The 15,601-nt window shown below is 35.5% G+C and overlaps 1 protein-coding gene across 1 annotated transcript; it reads right to left on the bottom strand.

Moving 5' to 3' along the window:
- Positions 1 to 2,789: 2,789 nt before the first annotated feature.
- LOC119079205 (integral inner nuclear membrane protein ima1-like) lies at positions 2,790 to 11,346 on the bottom strand. The gene is made up of 6 exons (XM_037186991.1): positions 11,092 to 11,346; positions 10,914 to 11,031; positions 10,612 to 10,832; positions 8,902 to 9,399; positions 8,725 to 8,842; positions 2,790 to 3,077 (listed from the first exon to the last, which is right to left on the bottom strand). Exons 1-6 carry the CDS (start codon positions 11,187 to 11,189, stop codon positions 3,000 to 3,002), a joined length of 1,131 nt encoding a protein of 376 aa, XP_037042886.1. The 5' UTR covers positions 11,190 to 11,346; the 3' UTR covers positions 2,790 to 2,999.
- Between the last annotated feature and the right edge of the window lie 4,255 nt (positions 11,347 to 15,601).

Raw genomic sequence — 15,601 nt, 5'->3', positions numbered from 1 at the left:
TCGTTAGCGCCTTGACATACGCTTACTCTGACACTGATACGAATGATGGGCCATGCCTAATGATATTATTTACTCTTCGATTATACTCTTTTCTCAGTGGCTTTTCGACAATTTTTTTATCGAAAGAGCGGATTAAACGGAAATGTCAAAATATTTTATTTAAGATTCTCTGCACGAAAGAAATTTGAAATTAAGCGGGCAAAATAATTTTTAATGGGTATTAGACATAGAAAGACCGGTATCATTAACGAAGAATTAATGGAATTGCGTCAGAATGTGTGCAAAGACTTTTATTTTGATTTATTATTCACAGAATATAGATTAAGTATCATTAAGAATTCTGGAGTCCCAGTTAATACATCGATTAAGAATTCTTCTAGTCTCAATAAATTTCAAGGACTGAGCCTAAACTTATACATGATGCCACTGTATGCTACAGTTGACTATAACAAACGTTATTATTACCTTAACTGAAGGCTTTAGCACGGTTGGTTTGAAACGAGATTAAATTGGGACTCCGACCAGCAATGATTTTTTTTTTTCATATTTACAATGAGTGATGGACAAGAACTTCACACAGAAAAAAATTAGCTCGAACCCCTGGGTCGTTTCTGAGAACCAGTGAATGCGACTACCACAATAGTGTTCCCATAAGTCTCTTTTAAAGAGACTCAAGTCTCTTTTTGACCTCCATTTCCCTTTTTAGATGAAATAAGCTAGAACATCTCTTTTTCGCATACCTGACCTCTTTTAGTCTCTTTTTTTGTCGATTACGTTGATTTGGCCAAATTCTGAAGCGAAAAAAAGTCGCTACGCGGTTCTAATTTACACTTTTACCATTTATAATGTACTTTTTTCAATTCTTGTGATTTTCAACGTTCAAAATCTTTTCCTGTATAAGTCTGAAAACTTTTCCTGAATTCGACAATGTTCAACTATGCATTGATAATCTTCACCGCAAATACATTGTCATAGACGAAGCTAAATGTTTTGATCAGTTATTTATCTGAAAATTCATGATAATATATCGATAAATATCGGATTTTCGGACCGAAATATCGATATGTCTACAAGCATGCAAGTTGAAAAAATTCATCAGCGCAGCGATGAAACAGACAAGGAAGAGTTTAAAGAAAAACTTACTCAAGAATTTTTTTTCGGAAATTGTCGATCTGCCGAAAATTATTAAGAACTTTTGATTACTTCTAAGTATTTTTGCTATTCCAGCACATGGATGCTAACATAGAATGTATTTTTAGTTTGATTGGTTTTCAATGGTCCGATGAAAGAAAACGTCTTCTGCCCGAGACCATTAAACAAATAATGACCAAAATGTATTGTCGAAAGTTAAATAGAACGATAAATACTTATATGAACGAAGCAGTGATGAAGAAGAAGATGAATTAGTGAGTAGTATTCGAGAGACTGCGATTTTCACTTTATAAGTTGACGTAAAACTTGGAAATTATAAACTTGGAAGTTTCTTTTTTCCTCTTTTTTTGATTAAAAAAAAAGTCTCTTTTGTTCTCTTTTTCAGTGTTGAAAAACTCTCCTTTTGAACTTTTGGATCTGGAACACTACCACAAGCAGTCAGGTACAGCCTGAGCACATATTTTAGTGGGGATCGGTAGAGGGAACAATTCTAAGATATACTTTGTAAAAATGATTGCTTTCGGTCATCTGCTCTCGGAGCAATAACAGTTGAAAGTCGAAATTTCCCGATACTTGATCGAAATCGGCAACTGTTTTTTAGAATTAAATCACACAAATGAAAATCCATGGTCACGACAGAGTAAAATAAACCAGGCAGAAGCGGTTCATTTTTGAAATGTCAAACGACAGTGAATTAGATCCCACTGTATGAAAATGAACTGGAAAGAACGCTGACATGAATTGAATTAATTTTATTCGTAAAATATGAGGCTATAGATAATTCAGGTCTATAGTCCTGCCGCTCCTACCTGGTTTCTTTTACTCTGCCTAGCTATGTGATAATCTATACATCAATTGTAGTAATCAGCATTAACAGCCGGTTCGAAATGGAACGGAGCACGACTTTTCCAATGTCGTTGCAGTACAACGTCTTTCTGCGCAAAAATACTGGAAGGTTTGTAGGGAATGAAAGATTCCACACTCAGAATCGACACCTAAAAATTACTTTGGTAAATAAAATCAAGATGTGGGAAAACAGGAAAACTGACCATATATGTTAGCAAAGTCCATTTGGATTTAATCACGGCAGAGTAAAAGTAACCCAGGCAGGAGCGCTTGTTTGGCTAGGACCTGAATTATCTAGTAGCCTTGTATATTTTGCGAATTAAATTTTTCAACTTATGTCAGTGTTCATTTGAGTTCATTTTCATACAGTGTGTTAGGTCCCTCATTTTGACTTTTCAATAATGAACCGCTCCTGCCAGGGTTACTTTTACTCTGTCGTGATTTAATTTGTTGACAAGTTTGTCTTTAAGGATGTATTAAGATGGTCCGGTGTCATTGCGCTTAGTTCCATTATATTAGTTTTTGCTCCATTTTATGTATGAGGAATTAGAGGGAGTCGGATTTACTCAAATGATGAGTTACTCAAAATAAGATCATGTGAAATTGGATGTGTAGAGAAATTGCTAGAAACAATTGAAGACAAAACATTTTTCTTGTTCGACAAAAGTTTATTTAATTCCAGAACGTAAGGTTACAAAATAATATCAATCAGTGCCTGGCATGTCTTTTTCTCTAAAAATGAATCTTATTATTGAACTTTGCTGCCAGCAAACGTCTGTAGCAGTCCCGTAACAAAGTCAATTTCATTGCACCAAATCTTACGACCGTATCGGTTCAAAAAGTCAATACATTTTTCTTACGACTCTTTAGCTGATGGTGTTTGGATAGGTCCCTCATCCAGAAAATTGATTTTCGGTTTGTTCCGTTCGATGTAGCGAAAACATTCGTCCTTTTTCATTTCGTTACGTTCTCCACTCGGCAATGACTTACCGTTGCATCGCTCACAGTTGCAGTTGAATCGACATCGCGCTAAGATGTACTTCTTCTGATCGATTGTTGAATGTTGAATTTTGTCGTTTCTGAAATACGACAAAAACACTTGCTCACCCGCTTTGATCGGTCGAATTGTGACAATAACATTGAATCCGTCGAAGGAAAACCAAAGCATTGGGTGCACACGAATGATTCATATACATTGCGAGCCGATACTAGGCCCTTCACAAAAATAAAATTTTAGGGCGATTTGAAATTTTTGTTTCATTTGAAAGGAACGTCGTACGGGGCTTCGTAATTGCGCTATGCGCAATTTGTAAGATGTACACATATTACATAATAATTTTACTTTAACTACATTAACCGGCGCAATAGGCTTACGGTCAAAGTAGGGTGACAGACGCACTAGGGTCACGTACGCAATAGATATACGGGTTTGTACGGGGCTCAGTCGCAGCAAACGCTCCGACTGTTCTGATGGCTCGTTTTTTTCTTCAACTAGACTGAGTGTAACTAACTAATCATAAAAACACAAATTCGTGTAACAAAGCAACAGCACACAGTGCAAATTTCATCAGAATTTCAGATAATGTTATTGTGCGTCGACGACAAGAATATACAATCAGTCTGTTTGTTAAGACAATTCGGTGTCTTTTTTATCGCAATCATTTCTGGAATGTATCTCTTCTTTTGGTTACTTTCTCGATAGACAATTTTAACATCTTCCCATAGCGGTGTGTGACCAGTAGCAATAGCTTAATCACTAGGCCTGTTCATTTTTGAGAAATAGTCTCAAATTCATCTAGCATGGTGTCTATCTGGTCCGGAAGGCTAAATATTGGACCCGTATTTTTTTTAGAATTTTAAAAAATAGTTTAGATCTGGGGAGCGAAGCATTTGTTCAAATGTACGAAAGCGTTGGTTGGCTTATTTGGGTCGGCCCTTGTGTTTGAACGTCTTTCGAAAAAAAAAAAAAATATAAAAGAATTTCGTTTCACGCGCTGATGTATACTGAAGTAGGTTTAATACAGTAACATTTTTTTTTGTATTTATAATGTTGACTTTATGTTGATGAATTTAGGGGGCAAGATAAAATAACTCATTATTCATACGAGAAAAACGAGCATATATTAGCATTAGTCAGGAACATCGATATAATATATATATATATATATATATATATATATCTAATATGCGAAATTTCGGAAATATAGCACTCATACAAGTGAAAAAAAAAACACGAATCACAACACAAAACGAAGAGAAAAAGAAAATTGAGAAATGCAGAGTTTCAATTATTTTCAAATATTTGTATGACATTATTTCGCGCGCTTTCTAAAACGTAAGTTACTTTACACATACATCTATGTGATCTTTCCGCATAAAGTTACTTTGACATTACTTATCAACCCTATATTAATATTATATCGATGGACGCGACGAAGTTTTAGATTACGCAAACCGGTAACCGAAACAGTTCACTTTTCTAATAATTATTTTAAGAAAAAAACTGAATACCGATTAAATTTATAATAATGGTAGAGATAATTCACTGCAAAGTGCTGGTAATAAACAGTTTGTACACGAAAAAACAACCTAAAAAAACGAAACACCTAAAATTTTAATTCGAATGATTCGAATACCAATCGAAACTGAGGTGTCATCTGCCGTGAATATGCTCATTAATTTAATCATTAGTACCAAATCCCAAGTTAAGTAGTCTACCGAGTCTACCCCAAAGAAGCAATTTTAGGAGATAATGCAGATCGTCATTATTTCACTGGGTCGTATCTCATTTGCATTTAATACATTTTAAGATCATAGAGGGATCGAAAAATATCATCAATCGATGATTATTTTTTTTTCAAATAATCGTTACAATATCTATCGAATGTTTTATCTATAATCGAGACATATCCATTATCATCGATAGTTACTGATTATCAATAAACTATGCTTACTGAAAAATATACTAAAACAATTTCTCTCGATCTTATCCCTCTGTATGAACATTTTTTTGAGTACTTGGTTTGGACGTTAAGCTCATTTCGTTCGGGCTACAACTCGCGCAAATAGCTTCGTCCACACCAAGTACACAAATAATTATTATATGCCGCCTACTGGGGACGAAAGTTGAAAAATGTAAGCCCAAGGGCCGAAAGTGACAGAAAGATGTAAGTCAAAGGGACAAAAGAGAATATATAAAGAAAAATGTGGGCTGGAATTTTATGTGTTGGTCACACTTATTTTGAAATAGTTAGATGTCAACGACGATTAGACGATGAAGCAGCAGTAGCTCAAAATCAGTGTTGCCAACACAGGTTTTTTTGTATGTACCACGAATATTCAACTTTGTCGCATAAATTATATTCTTTCAAATATGGCCTTACGCGAGATAAAAATCGACAGCGGGCGATGGTTTCAAAAATTAGCAAGAATTTCGTTTGGAGAATTTCGTATGCGTTTTTTCCACTAGCTTGTAAAATTGTATACGCCTATATCGTACGGTGGAATAATAATACGCACGCGCGCTGTAGTTGTTAAACCGATAATGACCTATTAGAAGTTTGGATTGTACGAGGCGAGCCAGCGGAGGCAAATTCGATTTTATGCATTTTTTTTTGTAAAGAATAGTTCGATACTAATGACACCTTTTTTTTAATTGGTTGTGACTTATTGTTAGTAAAATTTCGAGGTCAGATTAGAGGTGAGTGGGCTGCCCATAAAAGTGGGCTGCCCATAAAAGTGGGCTGCCCACGGGACATGGGCATGGGCACTTTACAATTTCGTGGGCATAGGGCGCAGCATGGGCACTTTTCAAAAATGTGTGATCCCACAAACTTAAATCTTAAGTGCAGTCTAGACTTTCCGTACGATGTAATATTCATTCAAGGAATTGTAAAACGGCTATCGCACATAAAATCGTGTTTCCAACTGTGCTGTCAACATCGGTTTCGCCTCAGATTGACAATTTTCACATTTTTAGCGAAAATTTCCTATGTGGGCCTTGGGCATGGGCTGGGCAGTGGGCATGCTTTTAAAGATTCTTGGGCATGGGCTGCGCCGTGGGCATGCTTTTTTTAAATTATTGGGCTTTGGGCAGGGCGGGCATACAAATTAGGTATGCCCACTCACCTCTAGGTCAGATTTTTTGCAAATTCGGATAGAGGACCTTCTGAAACGTGGAGAAAATATCTTTCCGGAAAAACTTTGTAAAAAGTGGCGCAAGTTCCTGCGTATACTTCCGAATCATTGAATATCGTTGTTGTACTGTTGTGTGTGTAATTCAAAATTGTGACACCACATTGAGATATATTGGGGGTAAACCATTGTGGTTCGTAAAGTTCGTGAGTATAGGCTTCTTCCATCGTAGACTTTTGACATATACTGGGAACATGGCAAAAGTTCACGAAATCGCCATACTAACGAACTTCACGAACCATACAAACCTTATACTCAGACGTCCCACTGATTTTCGGGGTGTCCAACTTAAAACAAGTCGGACATTTTTCTTGAAAAAGTCGGACAGAATCGGACATATTTTCGCTACAAGGTCGGACTAAATCGGACATTTTCTAAGGAAAAGTACATGTATGTTTTCAATAAAGTACAAAATCGGACTATTTCTCATCGACAAACGTCGATAAATCGTACTTATAGATCGAATTTAAAGGCATCAGGAATGAAGTTCATCTAAAAGATAAAAAACACCTCTAGCAAATTTGCTTCGCTGCAACAAATCTCCAATAATCCTGTTTCGGGCTTATATCGCAGGCTTTTTAAAGACTATTTTGGATTTGTGTCTCAACTTTATGGAAATTTAAACAGATGCATGTCAGTTCCTGAAGTCTTATCACTCAATCATGGTTCAACAACCTCCCTGTCGACCTACAACTTATAACTTAGATGTCAGTAGGAATATAACTTATAAATTCGATTGTCTGTCGATTGTAAGTTGATGTTATAAAATTGTAAATGAGAGATTCTTTTGAAAAACAGCCTACCGAATTCGGACGCATTTTCCTGAGTACTTTTTTTGTGTGCCTAGAAAGGTATTCGACCCTAGAGGCCAAAGCCACTTTCAAAAAAATTCTTCGAAGTTTGTGTGGCTGGTGAAAGGTGACCAAAAACCGAAAACTTGCACTTTTTTATAAAAATTTCTCCAGTTACATGAGCCGCACAGTGTCGTGTTGGGTGTCATTAGAAAGGTAATCACACGTACTATTGAGCCGAATATGGACTTATTGGTTTTAAAATTCATCCACACTAAAATATGTGCAGTTGAAGATTTCAACCGAAGGCTTTCACTGTTTTACTGAAATTTCTCCAGGTACACAAAACGTGGGGTATCATTTGAAAGGTAATTTTATGTGCTTTTGAACCAAATAGGGTCTTATGTGGTTTGGATGCATCTACGATGAAATACAAGTTGAAATGTTTAAGTGTCCATATTCATCATAGATGCTTCTAAACCACATAAGACCCTATTTGGCCTAAAAGCACATGCACCTTTCAAATGATACCTCACACGATCATGTACGTTTTGTGTACCTCGAGAAATTTCAGTAAAAACAGTGTAAGTCTTCAGTTGAAAACTTTAATTGCACATATTTCAGTGTCAATAAATTTTAAACCCAATAAGTCCCTATTCGGCTCAATAGTACATGTGATTACCTTTCTAATGACACCCCAACCGACCCTGTACGTCTCGTGTAACTGGAGAAATTTTTGTAAAAAAAGTGCAAGTTTTCGGTTTTTGATCACCTTTCACCAGCCACACAAACTTCGAAGAATTTTTTTGAAAGTAGTTTTGGCCTCTAGGGTCGAATACCTTTCTAGGCACACATAAAAAAGTCCTCTGGAAAATGCGTCCGATTTCGGTAGGCTGTTTTTCAAAGGAATCCATCAAAAATGTAAGTCCACATAGCTAGCCAATACAGTAATATATTTACTGCCTTAATGTTATAGGTACATGTACAATGTGAAAATGTGTAAACAACTAAATGCGAGCGGAGCGAGCGATTTTTTTCTCGTTTACATTAGAAGCATTTAATGTTACTAACAAATTTTATCTTGAAGAAAAAGTCTCATACTTTTGAGGAGAATTATTACTTTTGAGGAGAAGTAGGACAAAGTTGGACAATTTTTGATGAAAAAGTCGGACAAATCGTACAAAGTCGGACAAATGTTGAAAAAATCGGACAAATCGGACATGTGGGACGTCTGCTTATACTAAAAGTGTTCAAGTAAGAAGGTTAATTTGAGTAAAACAATTCCAGACGATACAGCTGCCGATCTAAATGGCGTCGGCTACCGGCTGGACGTAGAGCAATGCAAAGTTAACGAAAAATTTCTTTGTTTTGAGCTCTTTTCGCTCTTTTTATAAAATGTGAAACAATTTGCATTTGTTGCTAAATATTCTCCGTTGAAATAAATGAATCAAAGAGAATTATGACAATGCGAAAGAAGCTGAAAACAAAAGAAATTTTTCGTTAACTTTACATTGCTATGTATATCAAGATTAACACTGAGATTACGTCTACGGGACTATATCGTTCAACTGGCTCAAAACACAGAGAATTGCAACATTAAAGTTTTATGATCCAAAATGATGAATGCCGATAATGAAATCTTCAAATTGTGCATGGTTCAAGAGTAATATCCTTGTGACAGATAGTAGCTGGCTCTTCTTCCAAGTTTAGAAGTTGAAAAGGACGATTTAATTATACTCACTTTTAAAAGGTCTGCAACAAATTCGCTCCCCACATTTCCCGCAATTGTTGGCCACAGCATATTGATGTTCCATAAAAACATAAGTAACAGAGGATACATTCGACCAGTTTTGCGTATTCTAAAACAATTTCAGCATTTTCTAATACCATTTTTGTATGTTCTGAAAATCATGCGTACCTTGATCTGGCTAACACTAACTTTAGTGATAATAAAACGGCCGCGATATTGATGACGAAATCGATTTGGTAATCATTATTGTCGGCAGCAATGTAGGAGTACATCCGTTGAAAATCGATCGTGGAAAAGACAATCGCTGATGAGTACTCGATTACGATAAGTTTTACCGCAGAAATTAATGAAATGATGCTTAATATGTAATGTGTAACGAGTGGTGGGAAAAATGAGTCAACATGGTTCCTCGATAGATGGACACTTTTACTTGAACTGTATATATTCCAAATGGATAGTATAGAAATTGCCATTAAGCACATTCGATTCAAAATTACATGCTTCTTCGAGTCGGTTTTTTTTACATGTCGATCGACCACATTCAAACCCTTTTGTCCAATTTGAGTCAATCTTAACCCGAGTACATTATTCATTATTCGGCTTAAAGTTTTTTTAACAGATCGCTGGCAAGTGTGACACAATTCGTACGATTTTTCTAGTTTTTCCCTGAAATATTGCTACCATTAATATCGATCGTTATCCGTTAGTCTGGGCTGCTATGTCAAAATTTCCGTTTTTTTTTTGTCATTTTAGGATTGAGTTTATAATCCCTACTCTCTCACTGAGCTGCAGATAATTTCAGATTTGTTTTCTTTTCCTTTATTGAAAAATTCAGCTAAATTCTTTTGGGACTCATGAAAAGGTAATAACCCGTTTTTCTCTAAAACTTAAAACGTAGATACCTCCGTCAAAATAAAACGTTTAAAACAAATGTTTTATCAAGAGCTTGGAACAGTCCGGCATATGGAGGATTCCTAAAAAAGTGCCTGAAAAAAACCGATAACTTTGAGACTGATCATCCTGGCCATTTATTAATTAATTTCGACGATTGATGACACTGATCCCAAACAATACGATAGATAGTTGGCCGAGCTCTGTCATGTCAAAAGATCAGGAGCCTCAGAATATGTCCGAATTGACACACTTCGAAGGAGTTCAACTATTTTTACTCTAAAATCACAAGACCATGATGTCTTTGAATGATCTGCAACTATACGATTATTTCTGAGTCTTCCCAGACGCATCTCGAAGCTAGAACTTAACGATTACAAGCGTTCACATCATTTTTTTTGTATCTTCTTCTGAACTGAGAGAAAGATTAAGGTGTCTAAAAAGGTCAATTCCTAGAATTCCATCACTCCAGAAGCTCTATCTTTTTTCTAGTTCTAGAACTCAGAGATGACGTTTATTTTTATCAGCTTTTTTGATACTCTTCCGAGGTTAGGAGATTTCGGAGATCTCTAGAGGCTAGTTACAAGAATTTCATCAATCTTTAGGGTCCATTTTCTTCCCTGTTCTCGAAATCAAGTTCGACAAACATTTACATCTGTTTTTTTAGCTCTTTTCTGGATACAAGTTTGGGAAAGGCATAAGGTCTATTATACTCAAGGTCACGATTTCATCACTACTGAACGTAAGTTTCTGAAACTGGAATATGAAACTGTAGGGACGGACCTCTTTACCTCCCGCGTTTATTGAATCCAGTTCATTATGACCGGTTCACAAAAAAAAAACAGTTCGGAAACTTTGCCCCCCAATCATATCCAAACGTCAGAATACGTTAATACTAACGTTAATACTAACTAATAATAACGACACCTAACGGGCGATATGACATATAATAGTAGCCCAGACGAAGTAGAAAGTATAGTAACTTACCGAAATTTTTCAATTTCCACGTCAAAGTTCTCTTTTACGATAGGCTCAAATAAAGCTAATTGTTGCACTTTGATTTCCTGATTTCGGTTACAATTTTCACATAAACGATTTCTCTGCGCATCTGAGGCAACATACGAGATTTTACTAATATTGCCAGTCTTATATCTTTTATTCAATTGAATAGTTCGTTGAGCTGGTATGTCACAATTATAATCACCATCCTGAAATGAATTTTTAAATGAATTTGTTTCCACAATAACTTCGAACATATTTTATTGTTGTCGAACTCGTTTGTTTTTCACCTTGTCGAATCCATTGTATTGCGTACAGTGTTCGCAATTCCAGGAGTTAAACTGGCTATAAGGTACGTTTGCATCCTTATTACAAAACCAGCAATTTACTGTAATCGGAAATAATTTTCTGGAAAAGTTGTCAATGTTACTTTTCTTCAAATCTGAATTAGCTGAATCGTATCGTTACCTTATTTTCATGTACAAATTAATTGAGATTATGATAAATATGAAACTAATGGATACAACTGGCACAATGAAGCTCATTCGTTCAATTAAATTGCTCATGTTGAATTAAATTAAGTTGCATTACTCGTATTTCCTCGATATTATAAAGAATTTACTTTCTCGTCAAACTAAACCGGCAAACTATCCGAAATGAAACCGGTACGTATGTATCAGATGAACTGACATTTAACCATCTTTTTTTGGTTAAATCATTCAGTCCGAGTAACTCTAAACCGAAACACTGACAGCTACACCGTCATCCATAGATAACCCTAACCACAACTCTATAAAAAAAATTGAGCTGCCGTTTAATTTTGTGTTTTGTCCGGATCAACAAATAACATTAAATTCCCTTGACTGAAAGTCAGGGTCTTACACCAGAAAATACCGAAAAATGTGGGTAACAAAAAGGTTCACTGTGATTGAAAATGTATGAAATGCTATGAAAAACGTTAAATGTGGGTAACAAAAAATCGTTGAGGGCACGATAACTTGAGTAATTTTTAACCAATTTGGATGATTCTTTTTTTTAAATACGTGGAATTAAAATCCCGAGGCTAAGTTCGAAGATGGCTATGTAGGACTAAGGATCTGGAAGCTATCCGAGAAAAAACGGGATATTATACTGTTGATCATAGCCTCAATTAAAAGATTACTTTGATGAAATTAGATTTTGTTTGGTAGTGTGGGTAAATCATATAAGTTTGTTTTCGACGTTCATTAAACTAGTATGAAGAATAATTTCATCATTCGATGCCCACCTTCTAACGTGTAAACATCTCTTGCTAACAACTTGATAGTTGAGTATCAAATTTGATAGTTGACTAACAACTTGATAGTTGACTAACAACTTGATATTTAACTATCAAATTTGATAGTTGACTAAAAACTTGATAATTGACTATCAAATTTGATAGTTGACTAACGACTTGATAGTTGACTATCAAATTTGATAGTTGACTAACAACTTGATAGTTGACTAACAACTTGATAGTTGACTAACAACTTGATAGTTGACTAACAACTTGATAGTTGACTAACAACTTGATAGTTGACTAACAACTTGATAGTTGACTAACAACTTTGATAGTTGACTAACAACTTGATAGTTGACTAACAACTTGATAGTTGACTAACAACTTGATAGTTGACTAACAACTTGATAGTTGACTATCAAATTTGTTGATAGTTGACTAACAACTTGATAGTTGACTATCAAATTGTTTGTCATTTATCAAGCAGGTAGTTTTTTACTCCCTTTACAACCACATCTTACGCCAGCAAAATGCCTGTTATCAAATTAGCACACTTTGATTAAAAAGTGTAAGAAATTTTAATAAAAAAGTTAAAATTTTTGCAGCCAATATAAGATGAATTATCTTAACTAATTTTTGAAGATATCTTTTAAATACATGGAATTAAATGAATCAAAGAGAATATTGTCAACATTTTACGAGTGTGAAGTTTGCGGCCAGAGCGAAGCGAGGGCCGTAATTCACACGAGTCGTGACATTTTATTCACGATTGAAGGTTTAGCAATGGGAAATCGAGGGATTATTTTTGCTCGGTCTACCAATAAATTTCTCCTTTTACAAATATTTTTAATTCCTTTACCATTATAGAGTGGTACCAATTTACCGGAAAATATTGGTAAACTGAGTTATTTTTAACGATGAAGCAAAACTTAATTAAGTTCATTTATTACCATGTCACCATGTGAAGATATATTAAGTACCGGGAAACTTCCTTTTTTACGCAAAAGTGTAAGAGAAAAACATCTATCGCACTTTTTTATTTTCCTCGTTCCACATTCACAAAACAAACTTCGCATCTACTCTGATGTAACAAAAATGCAATCAAACAGAATAATAGACAGCTCATACGAGTGGGAAGTTTACGGCCAGAGCGAAGCGAGGGTCGTAATCTACACGAGTCATATTTTATTTATGATTAGAGGTTGATTGAAAATATTGAAAATTGAAATTTTTTAAGAAAATTGAGAGCTCAAAAAGTGGTCAAAAATAATTCCACCTTACCCTCGATGGTTCCAAGAAAACAAAATTGTCAAATTTTACTGTCATTTGCGTGGAGTCAATAATATAGTAAATATATTATATGTGACAAGTTTTCATGAATACGTCAAAAATACATTTAGAAAAGTGTCAGTCAAGGGACCTGACCCGCCCAAAAGGTGGGACCTAGTTTAATAGATTTCCAATATATAAAAGGTGAAATTATAATTGTTGCTTGTATGGCATAAGTGTTTAAGCAAATTATTTAACCAGTTTTCTGTTACTTTCCAATAAGAAAAATCGATGTAGCTCAGTTTCGATTAGAATTATTTATTCACCAAATATTTCGCGGATCGCATCGGATCGCATTATCAATGGCTAGAATTATTTAACAAGAAAACAATGCAAACCATTCAAACATTTATTCCTATTTTTAAACTTAAACAAAATGCCTGCTCATTGTTGCTGCACATACTTTCAGGTTAGGGTTCTCTGTGGATGATTTTTGACATTTCGAATAACCTTGGACGCCTTGGACTTGATCCTATTGTAGCGCGTGAAGTGTCATGGCCTTTGGTCACGCAAATGGTATCGACCAAGGTAAATATAGTGAGGAGGTAATGCCATTCAGACGTGCGGCCTAGCACATAAGTTCGATGCTAATGACATCTTTTTTTAAATGGTTGACTACGATTTACTTGTATTTCACAAAAATATTTTCGCTATCTCACAACAGATGGCCCGACTTTCTATTCGATTTTTTGCTTTTCAATGAAGGGATGAGATGGCGTTTGTATCGAACTTTCGTGCCACCGCACATCTGATTCGGTTATATATGGCATTACCTCCTCACTGTATTTACCTTGGTATCGACCATAGTCTATTTTTGTTTTTGTTAGGTTGTAATATTTTTTAGATAATTACCAACGCTACCAACGTTACCAACAATAACACAAGGGCGCTGAAATGTTTAACCGGTATGGTATGGTAAACTTTACTGTGTCATAATATGGGGTGTGACACTTTGACCAAGGCTCTGAAAGGTCTGACAGGTCTTGACATCCACGAAGGCGGGTGACACCGAAATTGATAAACAGATTGTGCAGATTGTGTGAAATCAATTTTAGGAAAAATGTTTTTTAGGAAAATTCGGAATTTTGTTTTTGGTAACTTGTTTTTAGCCCCGTACGACGTACAAAGGGGCTTATAGGATTACGATGCCGTGTGTAATTGATGGAATTCGAAGCAGACGGTAAGGGCAAAGTGTTTGCCTATGTTCATAGATGACGAATCTGCAATAAAAATTTTGTCTGTCAGTCTGTCCGTCCTGTCACGTCGATATCTTGAGTAAATGAAATCCGATTTCAAATTTTTTTTTCCTGAAAGATAGTCGAAATAGTGAGGCTAAGTTCGAAAGATGGGCATATTCGGGTCGACCCTTCGTGAGTTAGGGCCACCTATGTGATTTAAGGTCTTTTGGTGATATTTATGGCAAAAATAAACGATGGAAATGTAAATGACACGGCAAATGATAGGTATTGTCAATACCAATCCAGGAAAAAAAAAGTTTTTTAAAATCGGGTGAGTGGACCGTGAGTTAGGGCCTTAGAAGTGAAATGCTACTAGGGCCCTATGTGTATTTTACATAGAACTCGAGTAAATTTCATTCGTTTTTCGTAATTTTTGTTTGATTTGGAAGGTAATCGAATGCCGAATAGAATGTTGTTGAAAAAAAAAATTTGGGTCCTTGGCCTAAGGCCGCTACTAGGGCCCTATGTGTATTTCACATATAACTAGAGTAAATTTCATCCGTTTTTCGTATTTTTGTTTCATTTGGAAGGTAATCAAAGGCCGAATAGAATGTTGTTGAAAAAAAATTAAATTTTGGGTCCTTGGACTAAGGCCACTACTAGGCCTATGTGTATTTTACATAGAACTCGAGCAAATTTCATCCGTTTTTTCGTAATTTTGTTTCATTTGGGAGGTAATCAAAGGCCGAAGAGAATGTAGTTGAAAAAAAAATTTAAATTTGGGTCTCGGACTGAGGCCGATACTAGGGCCCTATGTGTATTTTACATATAACTCGAGCAAATTTCATCCGTTTTTCGTAATTTTGTTTCATTTGGAAGGTAATCAAAGTCCGAATAGAATGTAGTTGAAAAAAAATTTTAAATTTGGGTCCTCGGACTGTCATGTCATTTTCGATCAAAAATGCTGTAATCGAATCAACCTTGTCGCCAACTTTATCTAAGATTTTTGTACCAGCCAGCACCAGAAACAGGTCTGCACTCTTTCCGTTGATCACAAACGATTTTTTGCCGTTCAAAGTCCATTCACCACCTCTGAGTGATGTTACTGCGGTAGTGTTTAAGAATCCATTTGCGGGCAAATCCGTCTCAATGATTGCGACCGTTCCAAATATGTCACCTGGAAGTAATTAGATTAAATTTGTAGAGTCAG

This window comes from Bradysia coprophila, unplaced genomic scaffold (genome assembly GCF_014529535.1).
Source record: "Bradysia coprophila strain Holo2 unplaced genomic scaffold, BU_Bcop_v1 contig_305, whole genome shotgun sequence".
Taxonomy (NCBI): Eukaryota; Metazoa; Arthropoda; class Insecta; order Diptera; family Sciaridae; genus Bradysia; species Bradysia coprophila.
Note: the sequence above shows the minus strand (reverse complement) of the source record. Positions and strands in the feature narration are given on the sequence as shown.